General features: G+C 40.4%; 1 protein-coding gene across 2 annotated transcripts in view; it reads right to left on the bottom strand.

Moving 5' to 3' along the window:
* TAF3 (TATA-box binding protein associated factor 3) overlaps nt 1-23,781 on the bottom strand; it is a 109,193-nt gene that overhangs the window by 20,340 nt on the left and 65,072 nt on the right. For both annotated transcript variants that reach the window (XM_015866803.1, XM_015866876.2), the window contains exons 3-4: nt 6,493-8,315; nt 1,676-1,758 (exon numbers count right to left, since the gene is read on the bottom strand). In XM_015866803.1, the coding sequence (XP_015722289.1) occupies nt 1,676-1,758; nt 6,493-8,315 (1,906 nt within the window). The remainder of the gene's footprint in view (nt 1-1,675; nt 1,759-6,492; nt 8,316-23,781) is intronic.

The following is a 23,781-nucleotide window of genomic DNA, read 5'->3' as shown; positions in this document are numbered from 1 at the left end:
GTGTTTGCTTCTGTTTCAGCAAACTCTTCTTCCTGGAATTTGCCTGGGAGAACTATGACAAATCCTAAAAGCTCCAACAAAGCTCCAACAGTTCTTGCTTACCATTGTTTAGAAGATGCAAGTGGGTGATACAGCCATCACACTCAGATTATGTTAAGGGGGTTCATATAGTAGGCATAGAGGGGAGATATTTAAGGTAGGAACGGAAAACAAGTATGCAAACAGAGATGGAGTACTAAAGACTGAAAACTCATTTGGTTATGTAGCCTAAAGCAGTAGCAAGGACAAGCATAGAGTGGAGGAGATGAAGCCTCCCTACTATAATATGGCTTCAGAGCTACAATTTAAAAGATCTGCCTTGAAAACATGACTTCTTTTTCTTGATATAAACACTTCCACAATCCTTGAATAAAAAACGTTGAAAGTATCCATAGCTCCTCAAGAAGGAAAATGGATTTACAGGTTTCAGATGCAGGACAGATAACTTCTGAAAAGCAGGATCTTTCATACAGTCTGAGCACAAAATATTCAGATCATACTCAGATATTGTGAAAGGGAGAAAATAGAAATGGTTAATGTGCATAGAGAGAACAGGAAAAAGTCCTGATATTTAGGGTGGTTTCTCATACAAACCAAGAAATCCCATAGCAACTTCACACCAGTATAACTCACAACTTGCCTGCTGAGTGAGATAGGGGAAAAAACAGAATAATCATCAAAGATGCCACTCGACTTATAACACAGGAAAGTTAGTGATTAGGAGGTTTAGTTCAGAATGGCTGTAAGGGAGAAGCAACTAGATTAGCAATATTTAATAGCATGAATGGAAAGAAAAAATCTGTTTGGTGCTCATGTTTGCCATCAGACATAAAAGTATACTCTGCACAACTAAAAAAAAACATTGAAAAAACCCAATTAAAGGAAAACACAAGTCAGGAGCAGCCTATAAAGCCCAGTGATGCTTCATTTCCTCAGCCTCTACAGCATAAGCAGGTGGCTGTATGATCTGAGCATAGGGATCAACCTATTTATGGTCATCAAGTACTAAGTAACTATTATTTGTATGACAACACCCAATAATTAAGGAGCTAATGAACAAACATTTAAAGTGTGTTTGGTACACTCAGAAATAATCAACAATTATAATAAAATTGATGTGTATGCAGGCATTTCAATTGTTATGTTTTAAAGCGTGAAACAACTGTTAGCTGAAATGCATTATGAAACTGAGCTGTAGGTTACATTAGGGATGCCTTGTCATTATGGAAGCCTGGCTGAATGTCACTGGAGGCAGCATGTGAGTCTTAATGGAGTCATAGAATCATTACTGGGAAATGCAGTAGGAAGATGATGAGTTCTACTTGCAGAGCAGGACAAAAAAGGCAAAAAGTTTCTACTGGTAAGTGTTCTGCTTGAGTTTTCATCAGAATGGTCAAAAGACATCACAGAATGATAGAATGGCTCACTCTGAAGGGGATCATCAAGTTTCCAACTCCCATGCCATGTTGCCAACCGCTAGATCAGACTGCCCAGGATCCCATCCAACCTGGTAATGGCTGTATGAATGTCATTTACCACTAACATTAAAGCATTTCCAAGTGAAAGTAAGAGCTGCTACACATCAGAGACAAGCAACTGTGTAAGGCTTATTGTAGATGGCTTATTTTGTACTTACATCTTGTCTTGGCCTGCACCCACTCTTAGTGTCAGCCGAGGAATAACTGGTGATGGAGCTGGAACAACTGGTTCCACCTTTATCTGTGCAAAGGAATAAAATCACCAATCAAAGACTGTAAAGAGATTCCCAAAGAATATTAATTACATGAAAGCACTGATAGATTTAACCAGACTATACCAGCTCAATGAGACAGACTTATGACTGACTGATCACTGGTCTCACACTTCATGCTGCACTGTTGATGGTCACCCCTTGTTGGGAGCAACACAGAAATATGAATTCTAGACTAAAAAGTTATATTGAAATTTCACTGTTCGTAATAGCTCACACTTTGTTAAGAAGCCTTACTGATTTCGCATTTATCTAAAGGGACGAAAAAACCAACAAACAATGACATGAAATGCTTTGACCTCAGTGCTCAAATCAAATTGTTTTCCTGAGATATACACTCAAGCAGTTAGTATCCAGATTCACCACATAAATGAGACTCTGATCAAAATCAGACGAGGAGGAGGCAAATGAACCACTAGCATCAGCTCCGAATGCTTCACATAGTGCTTACCCACATAGGTGTAACAGAATCACTGATTTTTAATGGATTTCAGTTAGGTTTCTAATGGCTGTTTTTCAGATGGAAAACAGATGGTCTATTTTCCTGCTTTGGTAGACTTAGACCTATTGAAAATGTCCTTAAACACTTGGAATTAATATAATTATTGACTTCTATTGAGCTAACCAAAGCCACTGCTTTGCAACACTTGTACAGCATCCTCTCAGATTTTATGTGTGAAACTGATGATTTTCTATGTATGAGTTGCTCAACTTAACCACAGATATAGGAGAAGTGTATATACGTTATATATAAAGAGAGAGATTGACCTCATTTTGAGAACGTGCATCATTGTGCTTAATAAAATAAGAACGTAGTGGAACCTGGTTCGAGAACTTGAGAGACAAAAATAGTACATATACACTAAATGGAAACCCGAGCAGTTCTCACTGGGAAGAGTCTGTTTGAAAATGCTTTTCTAAAGAAAGACACAATCAATTCAAAGCACAGAAAGCAGTGCAGGAGACAGGAGGCCAGAGTGGAAGGACTCAGTTAGGGCTTGGAATTACCCTAAGAGCACTCCATGGATATGTATTAGTCTGCTTTACAGGTTACTCTACCCTCCATTCTTGTGTTTATACAGAACAGTTTTTTTGTGATGTCATTCCCCTGCAGTGCTGCAAGCTTCTTCCTCTGGAGCTCCAAATGGCTGGAATGATTTCACTGCTTTCTACTACTACTTTCTATAGCTAAGCCCTTTAACTGCCTCCCTGGCACCCTAACCTGAAGCATCACCCAAAGGACAAACCCTGGGTACAGGAGGCTCAGGCACGTGGCTCTGCACTGATTACATACTGTCTCATAGCTTTCTCCATATCCTTTCTGTTGTGGCTATTCCAAATGTGAAACTTCCTAGGACTTTCCTTAGCACTGAAAGACACCCACCTTATTAGTCCTTTGTATTAAGATCTCTGCATTACTATTTGCATATCAGGAAGAGGTTCTAAGCAATGGTGGCGGAAGAAAAGCACATAAAGAAATTTTCTATGCCAGATACCAAAATCATCTGCTTTGAGAGAAAGCTGTGCTCCACAAGAATCCAAACTCCTATCTTTTGATACAAGAGAGGAAGGGTTAGCATGGTTGGAACAGAGGGAGAACTAAAGAGCATTGATAAGTGTATTGTGGATACCGCGGCCATGTTGTACACCAGTTAGATTTTTACTTGCAAGTAAGAGGAGTTTATGTGGGGACAGCACTGGCAAGCTCTGTCTTGATGCTAGGATAGCTCCATTCCTCACGCAGCAGTTCCTCGACTACTTTAGTTTACAGCTCAGGGTATTAAGTTTAGCTGGAACTGGGTCAGCAGCTGTCTTACGAGCTGCTCAGTCATTCCTACAGCATGCCTGGTAATCTCCAACATATAAGCAGGGTGTAATTGCTTCAATTGTCTGCTTTTAATTTGGTAATGCATGCAAGACAGCACCCATGCTCCCAGGCTCCTCTGCAAGCGTTACCCAAATTTCCTCTTCTTCAGCCATCAGCCTGACCTCTTGCAGCACACAGCTGGTTTACTTTCAGTAGAGTACTGGGTGCTGCTCTGAGTCTTCCTATCCAGAAACTTGGGACAAAATAACAGGGAAAACTTTGCAATATGCTTGAATTCCCCAACAGGATGGGGTGCGTGCTTACATAATAACTAAACTACACGAAAAATATACAGAAATGTTACCATGGATTCTTACGCAGAGTTCGCTTTTTTGTTTAAGAATACCACTACTCGTTAAGGACTGAGTTATGTAATGACTGAGATTCTGCAATGCCCATCAGCTGCTCTCAGCCCACAGATCCAACCTTCCAGGTTGTGATTCTGCCTCCGAAGCTCAGCGTCCGAGCAGTAACTTGATCATTTGCTCCTACAGCACGACCGCTGGCTAAATAAGTCATTGTGTGAACTAAAAGCTAAATTAAGGAAACATGTACTTTTAGGGGTTAAAACGAAAGAGCAGCATTCTGGAGTAATACTGGGAATTGGGGCCAGCAGAAGAGCATTTACAGTGGATTACTAAGCTTCCCAAATCACCAAAGAGGTAAAGTCCAGCAATATAAGACTCCTTTGTAGCTAACTAAAAATACATTGTCAGTGGATTTGTCCAGTTTTATGTATAAGCAATACTTCTTTCACCTGAACTAATACTAGTAGTCATATAAGCCCCTTATTGCCATGTGCTGCATTTTTTTTGCTAATCTTCAAGGATTTAGCTTCTTTGCCACATACCTCAGGGCACCAACTGATAAAGCTCTAACTCTCCATTTTTCCAGGACACCAGCAGTGCGGCCTTGCAAAAAATGAAAATCGCTCAAGAGATTTAAAGGAGAAATTTATTTTTAAAATCCTGACGACTTGCAGCAAAGAGGTGGATTTTAAAAAAGCTTATCTATCAAGAATCAGTTTAAATTTTAATTCTATCTAGGGACTCTTTCATGCATTCTAGCTTTAAAGTTTATCTTTTGACAGGGACTTTTTGCCAAGGTAATGGGCAGCTTTGTCAATTTAATTTGTCCAAGTTTTTATTGCTGTTGGACTCCTTTTCCTAATACATACAATGTTCGGTCTCTATTGAAGCTTTACCAATTTATATTTGTTTGTGTAGCTTTTATATTGCTCTAAAACAAATTAGATGGGAGAGATTTGGGGAAGAAATGCAAAACAGACAAAAACCAAGCAACTTATCTCTATTTTATATATGTGTACTTAACTTAAAGAGAAACGTCTGCAGAAATTCTCAGTGAGATACTGACAAAATGCCTCGAGCGTGAGGGGCAGAGAGAAAGCTGCCATGTAGACAAAAGGAGGAGTCCATGCAGCAGCTTTGCTGCAAGCTAAAATTCAGACATTAAATTAACAGGGACAGCCGGAGCACCACCCTGTCAATCACTGATTCATCCATGGCAGACAAATGTTAGTTTTCCAGATCACCTGGATTCTGCACTGAAAATCCGTTTTCCAAGTTAAAAAGCTGGTATAAGTTTTGAAATCAGCATTTTGTTTCAAGTCTGCCAGACAGCACACCAGGGTACCATCCCTCACAGCATCGAAAATGGATAGCGAGGAATATCCCAAGTCTGAGCTTGTACAAAGTGAGTATTATACTCAAAGCAGAACGTAAAGAATATCTCTGTAAAACCAGAATGTAAGCGGTGCTTCCTAATGCTAAGGATAGAGATTTAAGAAATCCTGCATCCAAGGTTATCAGTATCCAAGACAATCTCTTTCTTTTCTGCTCTTTTTTTTTCTTTTAGTATTAACAACTGAATGCACAATATAAGTTTAAGTGACAAAAAGTACAGCAAACCTTGAATTAGGGAAGTCATTTCTAATGGGATTTAAAATCAGATAACATGCAAATATGCTGGTTTCATTTTTTATATATTAAAGATATTCTCAAGATTAGGTGATATTGGAAAGAAGGAACTGTCCGTGGCTGATATAAACCAGTAAGAGCTACAGGAGAAGAAGCAGCTCAGTCCATTTGAAAGCCAGGTCTCCTCCATCTCAAGCTTAAAAATCAAAACAAAAGGTGATATTTGAATATTCAGAATATGCATTTAGACTACAGGTTGAAAACAATTTTCTTACTTCTGTCTAACTGGAGCATGAAGGCTGAGGTCTTCCTAATAGAGGATTTGGTAGCTCTACTGGTACACAAATGATGACTTATTCTAGGGTGGTCTGCTCCTCATTTATGGCCATCCAGTAACCTACAGACTTCTACAGGCTTTGAAACAGTAAACTTCTAGAAACTGTATTTGAATTTTATATGAAAGGCTGTTGGCCTCACTAGAGGAAATCCACAGAACAAAATTTGGGCATTGCAACAGAGCATACATTTGTTCTGCATTTTGCCACTGAGTGTAAGTCTTGGCTTTCCAAAGCGAAAAGTGAGTTGAGGAAAACCAGAAATCTCACGTAAAACCAAACCAACCCAATTCAAACCAAAATCAAGGCAAGATCTCATATTCCAAACTCACAAAATTGAGCTTCTATTCTTTTGCCTCCCAAAGAAGTAGGGTAATACCTGAAATTTCTGGGGTGCTTCTTACATTGAAGCAACAAACAACACTGGTTGTTTGTTTGTTTTAAAGTGTATGAAGTCTGTGGTCACATATCTTCTGTATCACATATGCTTCTCAGCAGCAAATTCAGGAATCCATGTGCACTTGTCAAACAATGATGCCATCTCAGCTCTTTTAAACAACTCACCTTTTCATGTTTATGTTTCTCTTTTTCTTTCTCCTTCCTCTCTCTTTCCTTCCTCTCCTTTTCCTTATCCTTCTTTTCCTTTTCTTTGTCTTTCTCCCTTTCTTTCTTTTTCTTCTTCTCTTTTTTGTCCTTCTTCTTCTCTTTTGGTTTTTCTTTGTCCTCAAACAACTTTTCAGGAAGCATAGGAGACAAGGAAGGTAACATGCTGGGAAGCCTCATGGCAGTTGGTGTGCTGAACAAGGGCAAAGACATTTCTTTGGGAGGTAACACAAGAGGTGCTGATGGGGGCTTTATCTTATCTTCCTTACTCTTATCTTTAACTTTCTCTTTGTCTTTCTTATCCTTGTCTTTTTTACCTTTCTCCTTCTCTTTCTTCTTATCTTTATGTTTTTCTTTCTCTTTTTTGGTATTGCCATCTTTCAACTTTACTTTTGTGTCAGCATCCTCAAAGTCTTTTAGTTTGAATTTATAGGGATCATGTTCATCATCTTTGAGAAGTTCCTTCCACTGAAACTTCGCCTCCTTGTTTCCTTCCTTGTCTTTATCCTTCTCTTTGTTTTTTTCCTTCTCTTTGTTTTTCTCCTTGTTTTTCTCTTTATCTTTTTCCTTCTGTTTCTCTTTCTTCTTCATTTTTGTCTTCAGCTCTTTCTTCAGTTTCTTTTTCACTTCTACAGAGGAAGCCAACTTGGTTTTCTCCTCATAGACTTTGAGAAGAGGTTCTGGAGTTGGCGGTGAAGCAGAAGGAGAAGAGAAGTAAGTGAAGTTTGCAGGTGGATTAGAAGGTGTCCCCATGTTTGCCTTTCGAATGACTTCATCAATTGAGTCATCCATTGTCCATGAAATGTCTGAACTCGAAGTCCCACCTGATGGAGGTATCGGAGTTGCTCCTGCCTTATTAGAACAATTAGCAGAAACAGAAGGTTTAGGAGTTGGAGTTGTAGTCTCTGAAACAGAAAGTCTTTTTGGACTGGTAAAAATTTCCCCTTCTGACTCAGAACCAGAGGAAAACTCAAAGGGATCGGGTTCTCGCTCAGCACACGCACGAGCAATCACAGCATCTATTGAATCATCAATAGTCTTGTCCATCACCGGTAATTTCTTAGTCTGGTTTTCAATATTTGGCTTGGTCACAGGCTCAGGTGGTGTCTGTCCTTGTTTTACTTGAATGTTTTCCTTTCCTATTTTGTCACTTAATGCAGCCAGAGGGGTTCTGCTTGGTGTTTCAGGTTTAACAGGTGGCGGGGGGACATGAACGGGAGCCTTTGGACTTTTGGGACTTTTGGGGCTCTTGGCGCGACCTGGTGACTTTTTTTCTTTGGATCCAGTTTTTGGTGAACGTATGGGACTTCCAGCAACCACTGGTGAGGGGGTAGTTTTAGGTGATTTTGTCTTTTGTCCTGGAGAACTTGATTTGGACTTTGTTTTGGGTGCAAGTGGCTTTGACTCTAATGTCTTGGGGGCTGGCACTTGTGGTTTTGCAATGGGAGCCAACATTGGTGGTTCTGGTGAAGGAGGGGCTAAGTCTGAACTGTCCTGAACATGAACTGGAGAAAGCATCGGAGGTACTTTTTGAGTATTTATTGAGCTAAGAGGCTCACGTGGTTCCAAAGCTCCATCCAGAGCGTCTCCTTTAGAAACAGACAGTTTTGGTCGTTTCATGGGTGGAAATTCTTCAGCATCAGGACTTTCTAATGTTCTCTTGCTCAAGTAATTTTCATCATTAATTGCCTCGTCCTCTTCCATATCTCCTTCTTCTTCCAGTGGCACCTGCATGGCCTCTGCAGATGTACCTCCATCTGTTGGTACTTGTTCCTCTTCCTCTTCTGTAACAAAGAGCATTTTAAATAAGCATTAGGGATAATTCAAAATGTGTTTTACAGAAACAAAAAAGTATCAAAAGTTCACATGCATTTTAGCTCTCATATGTTACCTCCTACATTAACTGTCCTTAAAACCACTTCATGCCAGTCTACTTGAAAGAAAAGTGAGGAGCTTCTTCTGGATCATAGCATCCACTATGTGTACATGTAAGTAAAATCCACTGGAATTAGCGGTCTTGTTTAAATATCGTAGAATTTTGATGGCGAATTAACTACTAGGAAGATGTCTTCCTAAACTGGATTTGTTTTTCTTGAAGTGGCTCAGCTAGAAGCCATGGACTGAATTTTGTTCAACCTGCTAGGTTCTGTTTCTGATTCACCTTAAGAGCTTGCTGTATGGTACACTAACTGTTACGATTACATGGGAGCACCCCTGTGTCAGCATGTATGTGTGCTGGTTTGGATCAGGAGCACAACTTTGAAATTCATCGCCCCATCACCCTGCTGTTTTTTTGCATCATTGAGCAATTCTGGAGAACATAAGCTGGATTCCTTCTTTACTGAAAGCGAAATGAAAGATACGCTGCCAAAAGAATACACCTAATGCTTGAGTTGCAAGTAGGCACTTAGGCTATGGGACCAAAAAAGCCAACTTTTTGAAAATAAAACAAATTCCGAAACATGAACGGTTATGAACATCAGGCACTATTTCAAGCCATCATGGACATCTCACGTATCGCTGCTCTGCTTTTGATAAATCATTTTGTTTTTCCGTTTCAATTTCTCAATTTTTCCTACATGTACCACCATCTTCAGTCTCACACGTGTCATATTATGGTGTAGAGAAGGGAGAAAATTCACTCAATATCTCCCAGAAAATCCATGGCAAGTTTGAGAATGAGAACCTCTGATCTCCTGAACCACAGCCAAGCACTTTATCCTCTTGGCTACACTTCCTCACTTTTAAAATGGAATTATTTAAGCAGGAAAAAGGATTCTAGGTCTGGAATAAGAACGTCCGCACGGGAGTTAAACTGACACATTTACATTGCTTGTAATTACGTCATTACATCCATGCTGGTTACATTCCTATGCAGACAACCTCAACCCACTTCACCCTGTGGCCGTGTTAACCCACCTGCAAAAATGGGGGAATTTTGTCCAACAGAAAGATATCAAGTGCCCTAAGGTTCTCAAATGAAACACGTGATAAAAGACATTTATCGCGAGAGCAGATAAAACCCAACTTCTTAACGAGCAGGAGGTTTTAAAGAAGCAAACACTAACCCTGTTTAAAGCTTTGTAAAACAGCATCTTTCTGAAATATCTATTTTTGAGGCGTTTATTTTCAGGTTTTCTATGCTGGGGTTTCTTTAATGTGTCAACGCTCTAATTTAGGAGAGTTCAGTCAAGAGCCCTGGGCTGCAGCACAAATCTTGCCAGCATCACAAATTAAGTAAAATGAGCTAGCAACTCTGGCTTTTGCCAGGGCCCAGAGGATTTACAGCAGCCAGCCCAGAGAGGAGACTTTGCCTGAGGATAAAGTCTTAGCCTTCCGTGAAAAACAGAAATGTTAGGGAGTTTGGTTTTGCCTGGCTGGGCACTGACATTACATTTTCGAAACAGCAAAGTTAGAGTATAACTGAGAAATCACTGTGGGCCAAGCCTGCACCTGCTATGTGGGAATGAAAAAATCTGCTGCCAGATCGTGGAAGTCATTTCAATCTCTGTTTAAGCTGTTGCAGAAATCAGCTCCCTTCATCTGCTCAAAATTGTTTTGGGGATGAAGAATTAGCATTCATCAGATGTCATCCAGCACCGGTTGCTACCAAGCAATTCCCTCCCAACCCCTTTCAGCCTAATTTGCCTCTGAGAGTTTGTTTTCCTTGCAAATTTTAAAGAGCGATACAGTTTAAAACAAACGGCATATATTAGAACTGGGATTTATATAAGTCTTCTGTCCTGGCCATGAGGCAAAAAGCGTAGCCAAATTCAGATATCAGGGAAGAGAGGGTTCGCATGTACAGACTGGAAACATATTTTCAGACAGAAACCACAAGGATAAAAAGCTGTGCATCATCGTCAATAAGGTGGGAGAGAAATTACTGCAACTAAGAGTAAAAAAATATTACATTTGCTAGAAAAATCAGGGTATTTTTGCTAAAGATTTCCACCTGGTGTTTGCTTCAGCAGCCACTCTGTTACACCGCGGTTCACAAAAGGGCACTGCAATATTTCATATTTGTGTAACTCCTTCCCATCCCAAGGTACTTCTCATGTTTTACCTACTCAGGGTTGCTGAAAATGAGCAGCTGCCGGATCAAAGGCAAAAAAACAGTTTCAGAGGAGGTTTGGAGAACAGGAACCGGAGTTTTGTGCAACAAAAAAAGAATGATGCTTATTTTTTTTTTTATAGGAGGCCAAGTAAAGTTTGCACCGGGCCCAAGAAGTTTCTATGATCTTGTGTAGAGATGCCAGGGAAGGGCAGAAGAGGTTAAAGTGCAGTTTGTAGAGGTGAGACCAGAAATTGGGGTATCTTGGCTCCAGCTTTCATGCACATTCCTGCAAGCCACAAAGACAACTTAGCAAGGAAGCAGAAGCATTACCATCCCTTTTATATGGACTTGGATTCCCCCAGACATCTGGAAAAAATTGCCTGGGTCAGTCCTGAACAATCCAGGGACTAAGGAAGCTCACGAGCACTTAACTACTGACACACATTCACCACTTTTCAGACATGCTCAGATGACAATCTGGAATCCTATCTTGGTCAAATGAAACCCAAATTTCTCTTGGAACAAGGCCATGGTCTGATCCTCAGCAAGGACTGGTTTTCTGCCAGACAGCAGCTTTCAAACCTGAGCCATTGCAGCTGTGCCCATGGCAGAACACAATAAAGCACTTTTTTGTTTTTCTTCTTCTTCTTCTTTTTTATTTTTAATTAGAGAAAGTGAAATCTCTGTCTTATATTTAAGAGCTTTTGGGTCCTGTTTTCCTTCAGAAGGATTTACATTGGAGCAGGAACCAAATGTGGGAAAGCATCGGCCTTTAAAGGCAATCTGCTTGACTTGGTGATGAGCATTTAAGACTGTGTGTCTCCTTTTTACCTTTGCCCATCTCATTCGCTACCAGGCACTTTTCGATGGGCAATCCTTTGTGCACCAGATTGCTTTTGAACTCTCTTTACTGCGATGTCTCCCTATTTCCAACCACCTTATTAATGATACTCCTCCTGAGTTAGCATCTATAGGTCAAATGGATATCACCTCGGCCATCTGCCCTAATAACTCTCTCCTGTAATGAAAGAAGACGAGAGCTGTTTGGGAGGTTTCTCGAGATAACAGATATATATATATATATTTTTGTTAGAGAAGTCAGCGTTGGATCAATATTAATGCTCACATTACTAAAGCTCCACAGAGCAATTGTTTATTATGTCAGCCGTCCCCATGCGCAGAGCCTGAGTTCAAAGGACCCAGAAGTGACAAGCTGACAGCTGTTAGCACTCTGCTGATGAGCGCAGTGTTTTAAGAAAGCCCTTCTTTCTCGAGCATATCAGAGGCAATGAGCAGAACATGTAACACTGGTTATTAAAGCAGAGCAAGACTTTCACTTCCAGTGAAGGACAGTTTTGAAGCTAAGGAGTAAACACTCCACCCCTCTCTTGACGTAGGTCTGCACCATGATCTTGGGCTGGTCACACCGTGTTCTGCTGTCTTCCCATTAGATAACTGATGATAATTTCATCTCACAGAGGTGCTGTAAAATCTGAATCTGATAAATATGTACCTCCTTGGGACTGCAAGAGACAGAACATTAGAATGAAAACGCAAGCAGTGGGGATCTGTCACCACTTCAAATGCTAGAAAAATTCTTAAGCTGAACAGTTTAGGCAAGAAAACAAAACTCCTGCACCTTTCTAACAAAAAACTACTACAGGAGAACATTTCTTTCTTTGTACACCATGTTCCCATAGCACAGCAGGGACTCCAAAACCAAAGGGTTATTGAATATATACCTTCTTAATTTGGCCACAGCTCAGTTTCAGGACAGCAATACTCAACACTTCAGTAATGAAGTTCCAAGTTCATGATGCTGTAGGGTCTATTTGTCCTTAGATCTGAGCCACAGGTACAGGAACACAAATTCTGTCTTTATTGCATAAAAGGAGTGCAACGACCCATACCATGCTATGGTGCTCCACTGGCTGCCCTGTTAGAAGAGGCTTGTTGCTCTTTCAACAACAGCCCAGATTAAAATAAAGACAGGAAAAAAATCTATGCAAAATTATTCCAGTTGAAGAGAAAAGCACCTGCGGGCAAGCAAGAAAAACAATGACATGTATACATATAGGTACAATTTAAATTCACAGAATATCCTGAGTTGGAAGGGAACTCATATGGATCCCCAAGTACAGCTCCATCCAGGACTCCCCAAAAATAACATGTCTGAGGGCTTTGTCCATATGTTTCTTGAACTCTGGCAAGCTTGGTGCCATGACTGCTCCTCTGGAGAGGCTGTTCCAGTGTCTGACCACACTGGTGGTAAGCAGATGGTTGGACTAGATGTCCTTGGAGGCCTTCTTCAACCTTATTGATTTTATGATTCTGTGACCACCTTCTCAGTGAAGAACCTTTTCCTGATATCCAGTCTGAATTGTCATTAACTTGGTCAACACTAACCTTTTTTTGGGTATCTTGAAAACAGCAGCAAGAGCACTTATATCTAGAGGATGTCCTAAAGAACATGGCACACAGATGGAAGGACTTTGCTCAGCCCACAGCCTGAACAAAAGCTTACCTTGTCTGTTGGCTGGTATTGCATTTAAGGAATGTTCTAGTTTCTTTTCTGGAAACTGGTTACTCTTTCCCTATTTTACAGAGTGGTGATAGAATAAAACCACCTAGCTAAGACCTAGAGATATAAAGAGTAAGTCAATACCTCTTAGGTACGAGGTGAAGTGGTCAGAACTGTGGGTCTGCTGAAGAAAGCATACAGCCACCCTTTAGCTCCAATGAAATAGCTAATGTATTAAATGTACAAAGCTCTGGCAGGTAACAGTTCATGTGGAAGCCAACCATATTTATTAAGATATGCAGGGTTTTGGATTTTGTACCTGATAATACCTGTAGCATCAGTATCAGCTGTCATAGCAAACCCACAAGCATACGGTTCAGAACAAGCTATGACTCCCATGCAACTCAAACATGCTTATTTTCAACAAATGAATCCCTTATATATCTTACATCTCTCTTGTATAACCTGTTTTGTTGTTGGTGCTCCTTTGCACTGCGTGGTACCAAGCACTTAAGTATGAAAGTTGAAAGTCTCTGGGTTTTTACGGAATATTCAGACTCAGGAAAGGAAATAATGTGGCAGTGCCTGCACTGAAATCTTCAACTCATCTTTCATTCCAAGCACATGCTCCTCAAGACAGCACGGATATCAAGGCGAAGGTTTTATACACAATCCAGCTCCGCTTCTCAAATGCAAGAGATTGTTCCCACCCCAACATATGAAACTTCAAAATGAAAAACAATTTTCATGCAGACTCCCAAAATCGTTTTCTTATTGTCTAGACAAAGCACAAGATTAAGCTAAAGATATCTTTTGGGAAATTTTAAGTCACTGAGTCAAGAGCTTAATATACTTATCATATCCTAATAAGTAGCAGCTATTGACTTCTGCTAGAAGTGAAAGGCCTTTTTCTTATGCCACAATAGGTTTTATCTCTTTAACTTGTAATAACAATGGGTTTTCCCCAAAACAAACAGAAAGAGTGCTTGTAGTCCATAAAGGAAATTGATGGAAGAGCAAGAAAATTCAATCCTGATATCCTACAGGCCAATATCCTGATACCCTAATGCAAAATGAACACACTAAGAAACCCTTGCTACATCCTGTGCTTAAAATGACAGATTTATACATACAATTTCTCCAGTGTGCAAAGACAACTCATCACTGATGTGACTTGTCTACCAAACGGATGCACCATGCACCATATAAAAGAGATCAACCAACCTAATACCAAACAATGACAATCTCCAATCAGCACCCTCTGAGGAAGAGCGCTGGGTAATACTGCACCATCACAAGAGCTCATTGACCACATGCCTCTGACTTGACCACTGAATTCACTCCAGTGCATTCTCAGTATTTTCTAAAATGGAAATAACACAAAGGCATCTAAAAGAAAAAGAGCTTTTAGATCCACTAGTGACTTATGTCATTATGTAAGTTAACACATACTTTTACCAGTCACTCCAGATGTAGTCCTTAACCTGTCAAGAAGCTAGAAATGATGAAAACTCCCCTCCATGATGAAATATTAAAACACAGATGATGGCAATCATCTTGTTGAAGACTCACAAACTTCCAGACCTGTTCAGTTCCAACGCATTTACCCTCCACTTTGTTGAACAACTGCTTTGCATTCCCGGTAAGGCATTTCTTGGTATGAAACCAACAGAGAAATGCATGTTGTAATGTCAATATGAGGATAAAAAGCACACAGTTCACCAGAACCGAATCACAACTACAAAGGTGCAGTTCTACATCACAGCATTGCTTTAAAAAATAAAATCCCATTCCTTCTTTTCTCCTGGTTTAAACATTAATGCAGGAAAAAGTGGAAGCAAAATAAGACTAAAATAAGGCTAAAATAAGAAAGATCATCTGTTAGCTTGAATTCTAACCATCAATCTGATCTGTGATGCTACTACATCAACTTTTGGGTTAGTGAAGTGCAGAGAAAAGTCCTGCACCTCCTTTCTTCTATCACCACCTTTCTCCACAGTGAACTGACTTAGCTGGCTAACCCTGAGGGAAATACATCTGGAGTAAGGGGGGGATTAGAGAGATAATGTTGTTGGTTTTTTTTTCTGTTCAGCTGGCAAAGCAAAAAGTCTGTCTCAGGCTCACACAAACCTAAGGGTGTGGGAAAGAAGAAGAGAGAGGTGCAGAGCATCCCTCATCGGGCATCAGATCTTGGCTTAGGGTATGGCATAATGTGCTGCTTTAGCTCCCAGTGCTGCTCTAGGATACTGGATGCCATGAGAAAAACAGCTTTAAATACTTACAAGCGGCGGTCCTCATTATAATATTTTTTAGAATATGCAATGTTTATCAAGCCAAACTACCCAGGATTCTTGAAACGACACACCCAACTTCCTGCTGAAGACAGAAAAACACAGTTGGCAGATTGTTATCAGCTGCACTCGCAGTCTCTCTGACCTGACAAAATATCAGTCCTGCGTTCGTGCTGCACACAGCGAGCAAAACTGAATTAAAAAGAAGGGAGACTTTACTTTCTCTCTGAGTTCTCCACAGCAAATCAACAGTTTCTGCAGATGGCAAATACATATACAAATAAGTGTATGTGCATAGCAGGGTTATGCTAATGAATCTGGAGCTGTTGTGAAGGATGTAAAGCAAAAACAACCACAGAAGCATCTTTAGCAAGTGATCGAGCAAGACCACGCGTGAGAACCAGGCAGCTCCTTCCATGCTGCAGGGCAGGCTTTATTTTGTTGTGTTTAGTCACCCTGGTGTTGCTGTCCATCGTTTGCAATGAAGCCTCTCCCCTGACATCTGCAGAATAGTGTGATGTGAGCACCACCACCACCTGATCCAAGTGTACAGCTAGAGACAGGGAATCTCCACAACAAGACTTGGACCAACCTGCATGCTTTTTATCATCCTTCTTACTCCCTCTGGGGTGTCCAGTCCTCAACAGAGTGGGGAACTTGCCCAGGTGTATGAATGCAGGCATTGAGAAATTTTCTCTTTAAAGCAACATTTGACTTCCAAAAAATGAAATTATCAGCAAAGACAAGGTAATTAGGCAATGACAATTCATATAGTACAACCAATCAATAACACAGTACATTAGTGAGACTGACAGAGGTGTGAAGCTGATCTGTTATAAATGGCTATAGACTGACCGGGAAAAATGCAGCGTTTCCTTAACATTTGGCACAATAAAAAAACTAAAATGCTATATAAGCAAGCCAACCTGAAATGACACCTAGTATTATAAATGGCCTAATCTATATGTTAATACTGTTGTATCACATAACTGCAGCAAGACTAAGATAACAATATGACTTTGGGGTTTCTATGGCTACATCCTGGGCTAACGTGCCTGAAAGGCCTTGCTGCTGACACCACACAAGCTTTCCGAGTGCTTCTCTTTGGTTATTTATGATATGATTTATGATAACGACAACATCTCCTATTTTCTCCCCTCGTCAGATACAATAAATTGCCATCGTTAATCACCGTTCTTGCTTCAGCTATGATTACAATAGTATAATGGGGACTAGCTATGGTAATACAGAGTATTAAGGGGTTTTTCCCCTCCTTTAAAGAAATATGCACAAGTAGATCTTCGTAGCCAATGTCAATACCTATAGTATTTTAATAATTTTCCCATAAGTATTTCTGGACGAGATTTCTGTTAGAACTGAGATTCTGCACCGTTCCTTTTGCAGAGATCTAATTTGTGATCTAAAGACCCCAAATCCACATAGAATTATCGGTATCTAGTAACTCTGAAATGCAGTGGGAGGGGTTTATATGGATTTTTTCTTGACAAAAGGGAAGCAGGCGGTCAGTCTTTTCACCGTGCACCCTCGTACCTTATTCTCCTGGCTGAGCTTTCCAAACTAGCTTTTTACATATCACAAATGCCAGTAAAAACAAATACATTAAACCTATATATAAACATTTTGAAGAATTTTACAGTGCTTTTCCTTTTCTATATTACTGTCCTGCATAAGAAAATACACTGTTCTACCTTTAATAAATTCCTGTGCTAAAGAAATCCCTGGATGATAGAAAGCATTTGAGGAAGCAGCTATTTCTACCTACAAGCAAAGGAATATTGTCAATGCTTATTACATTGGGCCCACCTGTACTTTATCCATCCTAATATCTTATACCTGGCCTTGCTGAATTTGCTTGAGCCCTACACAGATTTGCAGCCTACACACACATCTACATACAGAAGTAAGAAATGATGTGGTTATTTAATAACTTATTTTGCAGCAGGGCCAAAGAACTGGAGGGAAGGGATGGTCGCAATGTCCATCAACACAGGAAAGAAATGCCCACTAAAAAGGAGCTCTGAGGGACACAGTTAGTGGGCACGGTGGGGATGGGTTGATGGCCAAACTAGTTGATTTTAGTGATCTTTTCCAACTTTAATGATTCTGGTTCTGCAAAAAATGTATGACCAGAAGGAAACTTTGGCTCAACCCAAATCGAAGACCACCAGCATATTTGCCATGAAGCACAAAAAGCAACTTTACCACTGTTAAAAGGTGAGCAGTGTTTGCATCACCTTCAAATACCTTTGCTCAACAACTCATTTGGCCACTAATTGTCTTTCTACTCCTCTTTCTATCATGCATTACTTGCAATTGCAAGGGCACGTACGTTCAAAACTAAATGATAAGCTGCTCAAGGCGAGGACTATATCTTTCTTTTGCAAGGTGCTTCGGTTACTTCTGGGCATCGGGAAGAAAGAATACAGACTATGTTTTCAGAGACACTTCCCTACATTAGATTGTCTTCACCGGATAAGAAAGGACGTATTTCCCAAGCTAACTGAGACATATTTTATAACGCTGAGAAAGATGGGGCGAGGGAGAAGTTTACTTTCAAAATACAAACCGAGATAAATAAAAACATCAATCAGATGCTGTGCTCTAGAATAAATGGGAAGAAGCCCATCTGCACTGTTTGGCAAAACCCTGATCTGCCGTATCTATCCCTCAGGGTACAGCTGAACATACATCATTGGAACTTCCAGAAAAGCTTAACTGGAAGTTCCCATTAAGGCTAACAGAGTTATAATATTTGCAAAGTAAAAAAGAAAAAGAAACCAAAAACTACACAGATGTGTTTACCAAATATTCCAGCTGCTAGGAATTGGGCATATCAGATAACTTCTTTAAGGATACCAGCAGCAATTAAGAAAGCTGTTGTCATCCAGAGCAATGTGTTTATTCAGGCAATTGGTAACTCAGAAATACACACATAGTTCCAGCTATGGCTTTGTCTGAACAGCATCCAAAAACTCAAAAGTTTGTGCTGACAATGCACAGCCCGGGATCTCAGTGCTCTGTGCTGGTAGGGATGTGCCTCAGTACAAAACCCCACATTTGCTGGGAAGAATTCTGAGGTACAATACGAATCCCATAACAAACACAATCTTCTTGATCTAGCAGAGAAGGAAATCACTGATGATAAGGCTTTAATAAAGCTTGACAAGCCTCAAAATTAAATTTGCTGGGAAGGGTTCACCCCCGAAACAGATACTTTCAAGACTTAAAGGGAGGAAAATGTTTACTTTAAGAGTTTTTCCTTACAGCTACAAATCCCATTAGTGACTCTCTTTGTCTCTCAGCCTCTCTGCTTTATTCTGTATAGGAACACGTGTTACTTGTCTGCCTTCCTCTGCAACTCACCCTGCAAAAGGTGCCCATCAGAGGGGACAAAACTCATCAGGCAGCACCATCCCCTATACATCTGTATGGCAGCACTTTTGAGTGGCACTCAGAAGCCATTTGGAATGGGACTGCACAGCCCTGTGCTGAAATCAGGTTCAAAATGCTGCTGTCAGCATTGCTGGAAAAGAAAAAAGTGTTGGAAGAGCACGGGGTGAGTGTGCTGAGTAATAATTCTGCTGGGCACCTTCCCCCTCCAGCACAGAAACTGGTGCAGGAGGCTGGAGGAAAATTTAAACCACAGCCAATTTAAAACCTCTGCTTTTTACGGTGACCTTATAATTTTTCAGGGACAGCTGCTAAAATCTATTGCTTCTTTCTGCAGGACCTCATGGATCACAGCAACATCTTCAAATAAATCTCACTCGCAAGGGAGCTCAGAGGCTTAACACTGAGCAATGCAGGCTGTTGGGTGCTCTTCCATAACAAGAGCTTTTGGGGGGACAACATAAGAGGCAAAAGCTTTTTGCAAAGCCATCCTTATAACCACAAAACAAACCAGCACTTCTGCAGTTGCTGCAAGCCTTTGTAAGACATCTGAACTAAGCAAAAAGCAGTGCAGAAACCAGAGCAAAAGAACCGAAGAGTCATTCAGAGATTTAAGAGCCAAGTTTATGACTGCATGAAGGTGAGATGGCTTCTGAATGATACCTCATGGTATCACAGTGAATGCAAAGTAACAGCATGTTCCTGGATGCCTGAAACATGAGTTGAGCTTCAAAATATTTCCCAATTTCAGAAATATTTAGCTTTTAAATACAAAGTTACATTCTGACATCCACCAAAAGCCTACAGTGAGTAAGGCCGCACTTTATGCTCAACCCACTCTGAAGTACCCGGAAGGCTTCGTTTTGAGGCAAGGTCTGCCCCAGTGCTCTGAATGACCTTGGTAAAATTCTTAAAACAAAACCAAAAGACACACACACACACACAAAAACAGGACCTCAAGCTCTAAAGCTATTTTAGAATCAACTTTGAATAATTGTCCCACAATAGGAGTTTTCTTGATTAATTGCATAAGATAAGGCCTATTTTTCCTCGCTGGCCTCCAGTGACTCCCTCTACTTCCCATAATCACTTTTGTCTCGGTGTTCTGTTCTCTGGAAGCTGCTAAGAGTAAAATCAGAGATACACCAACTCCATTACCTGAGGATTAGCTAAGAGATAACCCTATGTATTCCATTACTGACCATTATTTGAGTAATTATTCAATCAAGTATAGGCCATGTGAAAGATGCACTAATTGTTTTGTAAAGCTTGCCCGAGCTGCATATCTAAGGGATGCAACTCGTGTCCTTTAACAAAACAAAATGATGCTCTGATTGCAAAGGAAAATGGGAAGTGGTTTGTATTGAACTCTGCTTTTTTAAAACCCTAATTAGCCTTAACTAGAAGTTAAGGATCTATTTTGATCAAGTTTCCGCACAAGTTGGGTCGCATGCATATGCTACACAGAAATTCTGCAGGATATTGCTTTTCCATCTAAATTATTTAAAAAGTGGTACGTGGCAATTAGGTTTCTAGCAGTTTACAAGATAAGCATCCTCTATACAGGAAAGCAAGGATAGCAGAGAAACAAAGAGACACCAACCAGTAGGCTCAGTTTAAACAAGAAACACACACACATCAGCACTAGACTCAGATGGGCTTGATATCCTGATTTAAACTGAATTAATGTCTTTTAGCTAACTAATATTTTTCTTGGACACATGGGAGAAATGAAAAAATGTTATGAAAACAAATTTAGTAAAGGAATTGGCTTCAGTAGGCAGATTTATGTAACATTAACTTTCCACTCAGATATTAAAAAAAGAAATGCCTCTTTTTAGAGTTGTTAGATTCCCATGTAGTCTTCCTGTTTCACCTTCCTAGGTGCCTCCGGGCTGAGAGGGAGCCAAGATGCTCAGGGAAGCCTGAAGATGCTCTACAAGGAGTAAAGAAGCTACAAACTGAAGACGACTTCATCTCAAGATACAAAATTTCCCTCAGCTGCCATTCACTGCAGCAGCATTTACAACTGATGGGAAATTCTTCTTTCTTTGACCATCTTGTCAGGCTTTCTTAACCCAAGCTCTAAAGCCATTGTCATCAAACAAAATCTACAGCTTCTGTTTCCAAAAGTCCATCAATAATCGACTTGCACTAGATCTCATGCAATGCCTTGTACAGGTTATTTTCTAGGCATAGCTTCATTGTAATTCTAAAATAGAAATAATCTGTGAACATCCACTGTGGTATTTCGGTGACTTTCAAGCTAAGTTGGTTGAATATCTTCCAATTCTTGGCTAATGCAGACAAAGCTGTCACATAGCTTTCAAAAACTCCAATTTCAAACATCTTGAATGTTGAATCTTGCAATTTACAAGGTAGAAGTTTGACTTTGATGATTCTCGTGGGTCCTTTCCAACATGGGATGTTCTATGATTCTATGAGTTTTGGGAGACAGAGATTTATCTATGGGAGTGAGAGCAAACTATTTACCAAAAGTATTTACCAAGGTAGTCTCAGGATTCAGGCAGGATGAGGTGTGCTCAGCCGTGGCGAGGCAGCTCCTTCCGAGCTAGGATTAAAGGCACTGGTGGGGAAGCTTGGGTTTTAATGGATAAATTGTCGCAGAGCACGCTCAGCCAAACTCCTTCACTGATGAACGGGACTTGAAATTCGGTGGGGAGGGGATTATCCTTCCTGCCGTGGCATGTAATTTTGAAGAACACCCACCCTATTAATCTAGTTAGGTGCCAAACAGTAAGCAGTAGTTTGACCCAAATCCTATTAGCAACAACAATCTGTCATTACCTCCTCTCCCCAAAATGAAATATGCTCCGGGATGCGTTACAGAAAAAATAAATTGAAATGAGGGAGGTTCTGTGTATTAATTTCTCCCACCTCCCAATTCAAACTGTAAATCTGTGGGGCAGGGACCTGACTTACAGTTGCAAATCACTGCAGTCACCCACACTGTCCACAAATAAATTATGAAAAACAATGAAAGTTTTCTTCCCCATTTTATTGTTTCTTCTTTTTGTTCTGATTCTCTGCTTTCTCTCATCTTTGTATTTGCTTCCTTTTGTTTGGTTTTCCTTGCCTGCCCCTTCCAAAATCCATAAAACATTACAATTCCTACCTTTCTCCTCTCCCGCATCCTAAGCTTGCTCTGTTGCACACATTTAGAAGAAAAATACAAACTGGAAAAGGCAAGAACACGGGTTGCTTTGTGTGTCGTTCGGGATATTATTTTCTTGAACTGTTGAAGGAAATTGGTGGCTAGAGTAAGACAAAACTGAAGCCTCATACAAAGGACAAAACATGCAGAAAGCTGATGAAACATTGGTCTGTAAGAACTAGTGAAGAGAGGAAGGAATGATAAAGCAAAGGTAAAGCAGGAAGATGGCACAGATGGGGCTATGGTCTAAGGAAGTGAGGAACAAGTCAGAGGGTGAATGAGGAGAACTGCTTGCTGAATTAGCTATTACAACACATGGTATATATCCTGCAGTTATTCCACTACATAGTGCCCATCCTGCAGGCTTTGCTCCACAGATACTCATCTAGGCAGAGTCATAGAATCGTTTGAGTTGGAAAGGACGCTTAAAGGTCACCTAGTCCATCTCCCCTGCAATCAACAGGGATGCCTTCAGCTACATCTGCTGCTCAGAGCTTGACCCAGCCTTACTCTGTGTGTGCCCAGGGATGGGGCATCCAACATCTTCCTGGGCAACCCCTTCCTGTGCACGAGACTCCCCACTTTCAGGTAAGATACGTCCTTCGTCTTCTCTCAAGGGCAAATACAGACATGTACATTCAGCCTTTCATTAGACATGAAGAGCTCACTTCTCTGTTTGTCTTTTAATTTTTTGTTCGTTTGTTTTTTGGTTCTTTTGCCTTTTTTTAAAATCTGTATTATTCCATAAGATGATAGAAGGAAAGTTCCTCCTTCTCACCCTCCCCATCAAGAGCTGCCATGCTCTGAGCTGACAGACAGACAGCAGGACAAGAAACTCAAATAATGGCTGAGCATCTCTCTCAGAGATGAAATACCACTGAGACAAATCAAAGAGACCTGCTAAAACTTCTTTTTGGAGGGACCTGCAGACCTTTTAACACAGAACTTTAGATCCATATATATTTGAATTTGTTTCAAGGGCTTGATACGACCCTAGCAGATATCAGATTCTCATTCTATTTCTGAATTCCCCCTCTGCCTCCACCATTTTTGGGCTAGAGAAACAAACACAAAGCAGTGGTGTAATTTGTGTGCACCCAGGAACTCATTAAGTTCATTAAAATGACCTCCAGAACTGTGGGATGAAATAACAACAAAAATAAAGCACTAGGAATTTTACTACAATAACAACTTGTTTCCCTTTGCCATAAATTCTTCATGGGTCTCTAACTCACAGCTGTTACCATGGGATAAATAAGCATTTCTCTGGCTATCGAGGCTTCCTACAAAAATCTAAGATTTACTCAGCTCTTTGCACAGAAAGCTGTCTTTAAAATCTACATGCCTTATAGGGAGAAAGAAATAGAAAGTTTGCGAGCAAGAACAAGGGGACACCTTCTTAACCACCTAAGAGACAACAGTGCTGCCAGGACTTGCACATATACCTCCTGCAAATTAGAATGGAAAAAAAAAAGTCACTTATCCTGGAAAGTGTTAGGAACTGGGAGGAGGAAAAATAGGGAACTATTCATTCTAGCCACCTGAAGAACTGTAAAAACATTATTTCCATTTTTGATATGCTAAGCAAATGCAAGAGGATATTGTCCTTGACACATAGCAGACAAGCTGAATGACAGAATAGCAAAAAATACCATTTATCACAAGCAATATGATTAATAAGCTTCATGACTGCTCAAGAATTGCATGTATTTAGAGACAAAAGATACCCGACTCAGTATAAAAGTCTAAATTCATTCTTGCTTGGGAATGATATTTTTGCCAATCCACTGCTTTG

This window comes from Coturnix japonica, chromosome 1 (genome assembly GCF_001577835.2).
Source record: "Coturnix japonica isolate 7356 chromosome 1, Coturnix japonica 2.1, whole genome shotgun sequence".
NCBI lineage: Eukaryota > Metazoa > Chordata > Aves > Galliformes > Phasianidae > Coturnix > Coturnix japonica.
Note: the sequence above shows the minus strand (reverse complement) of the source record. Positions and strands in the feature narration are given on the sequence as shown.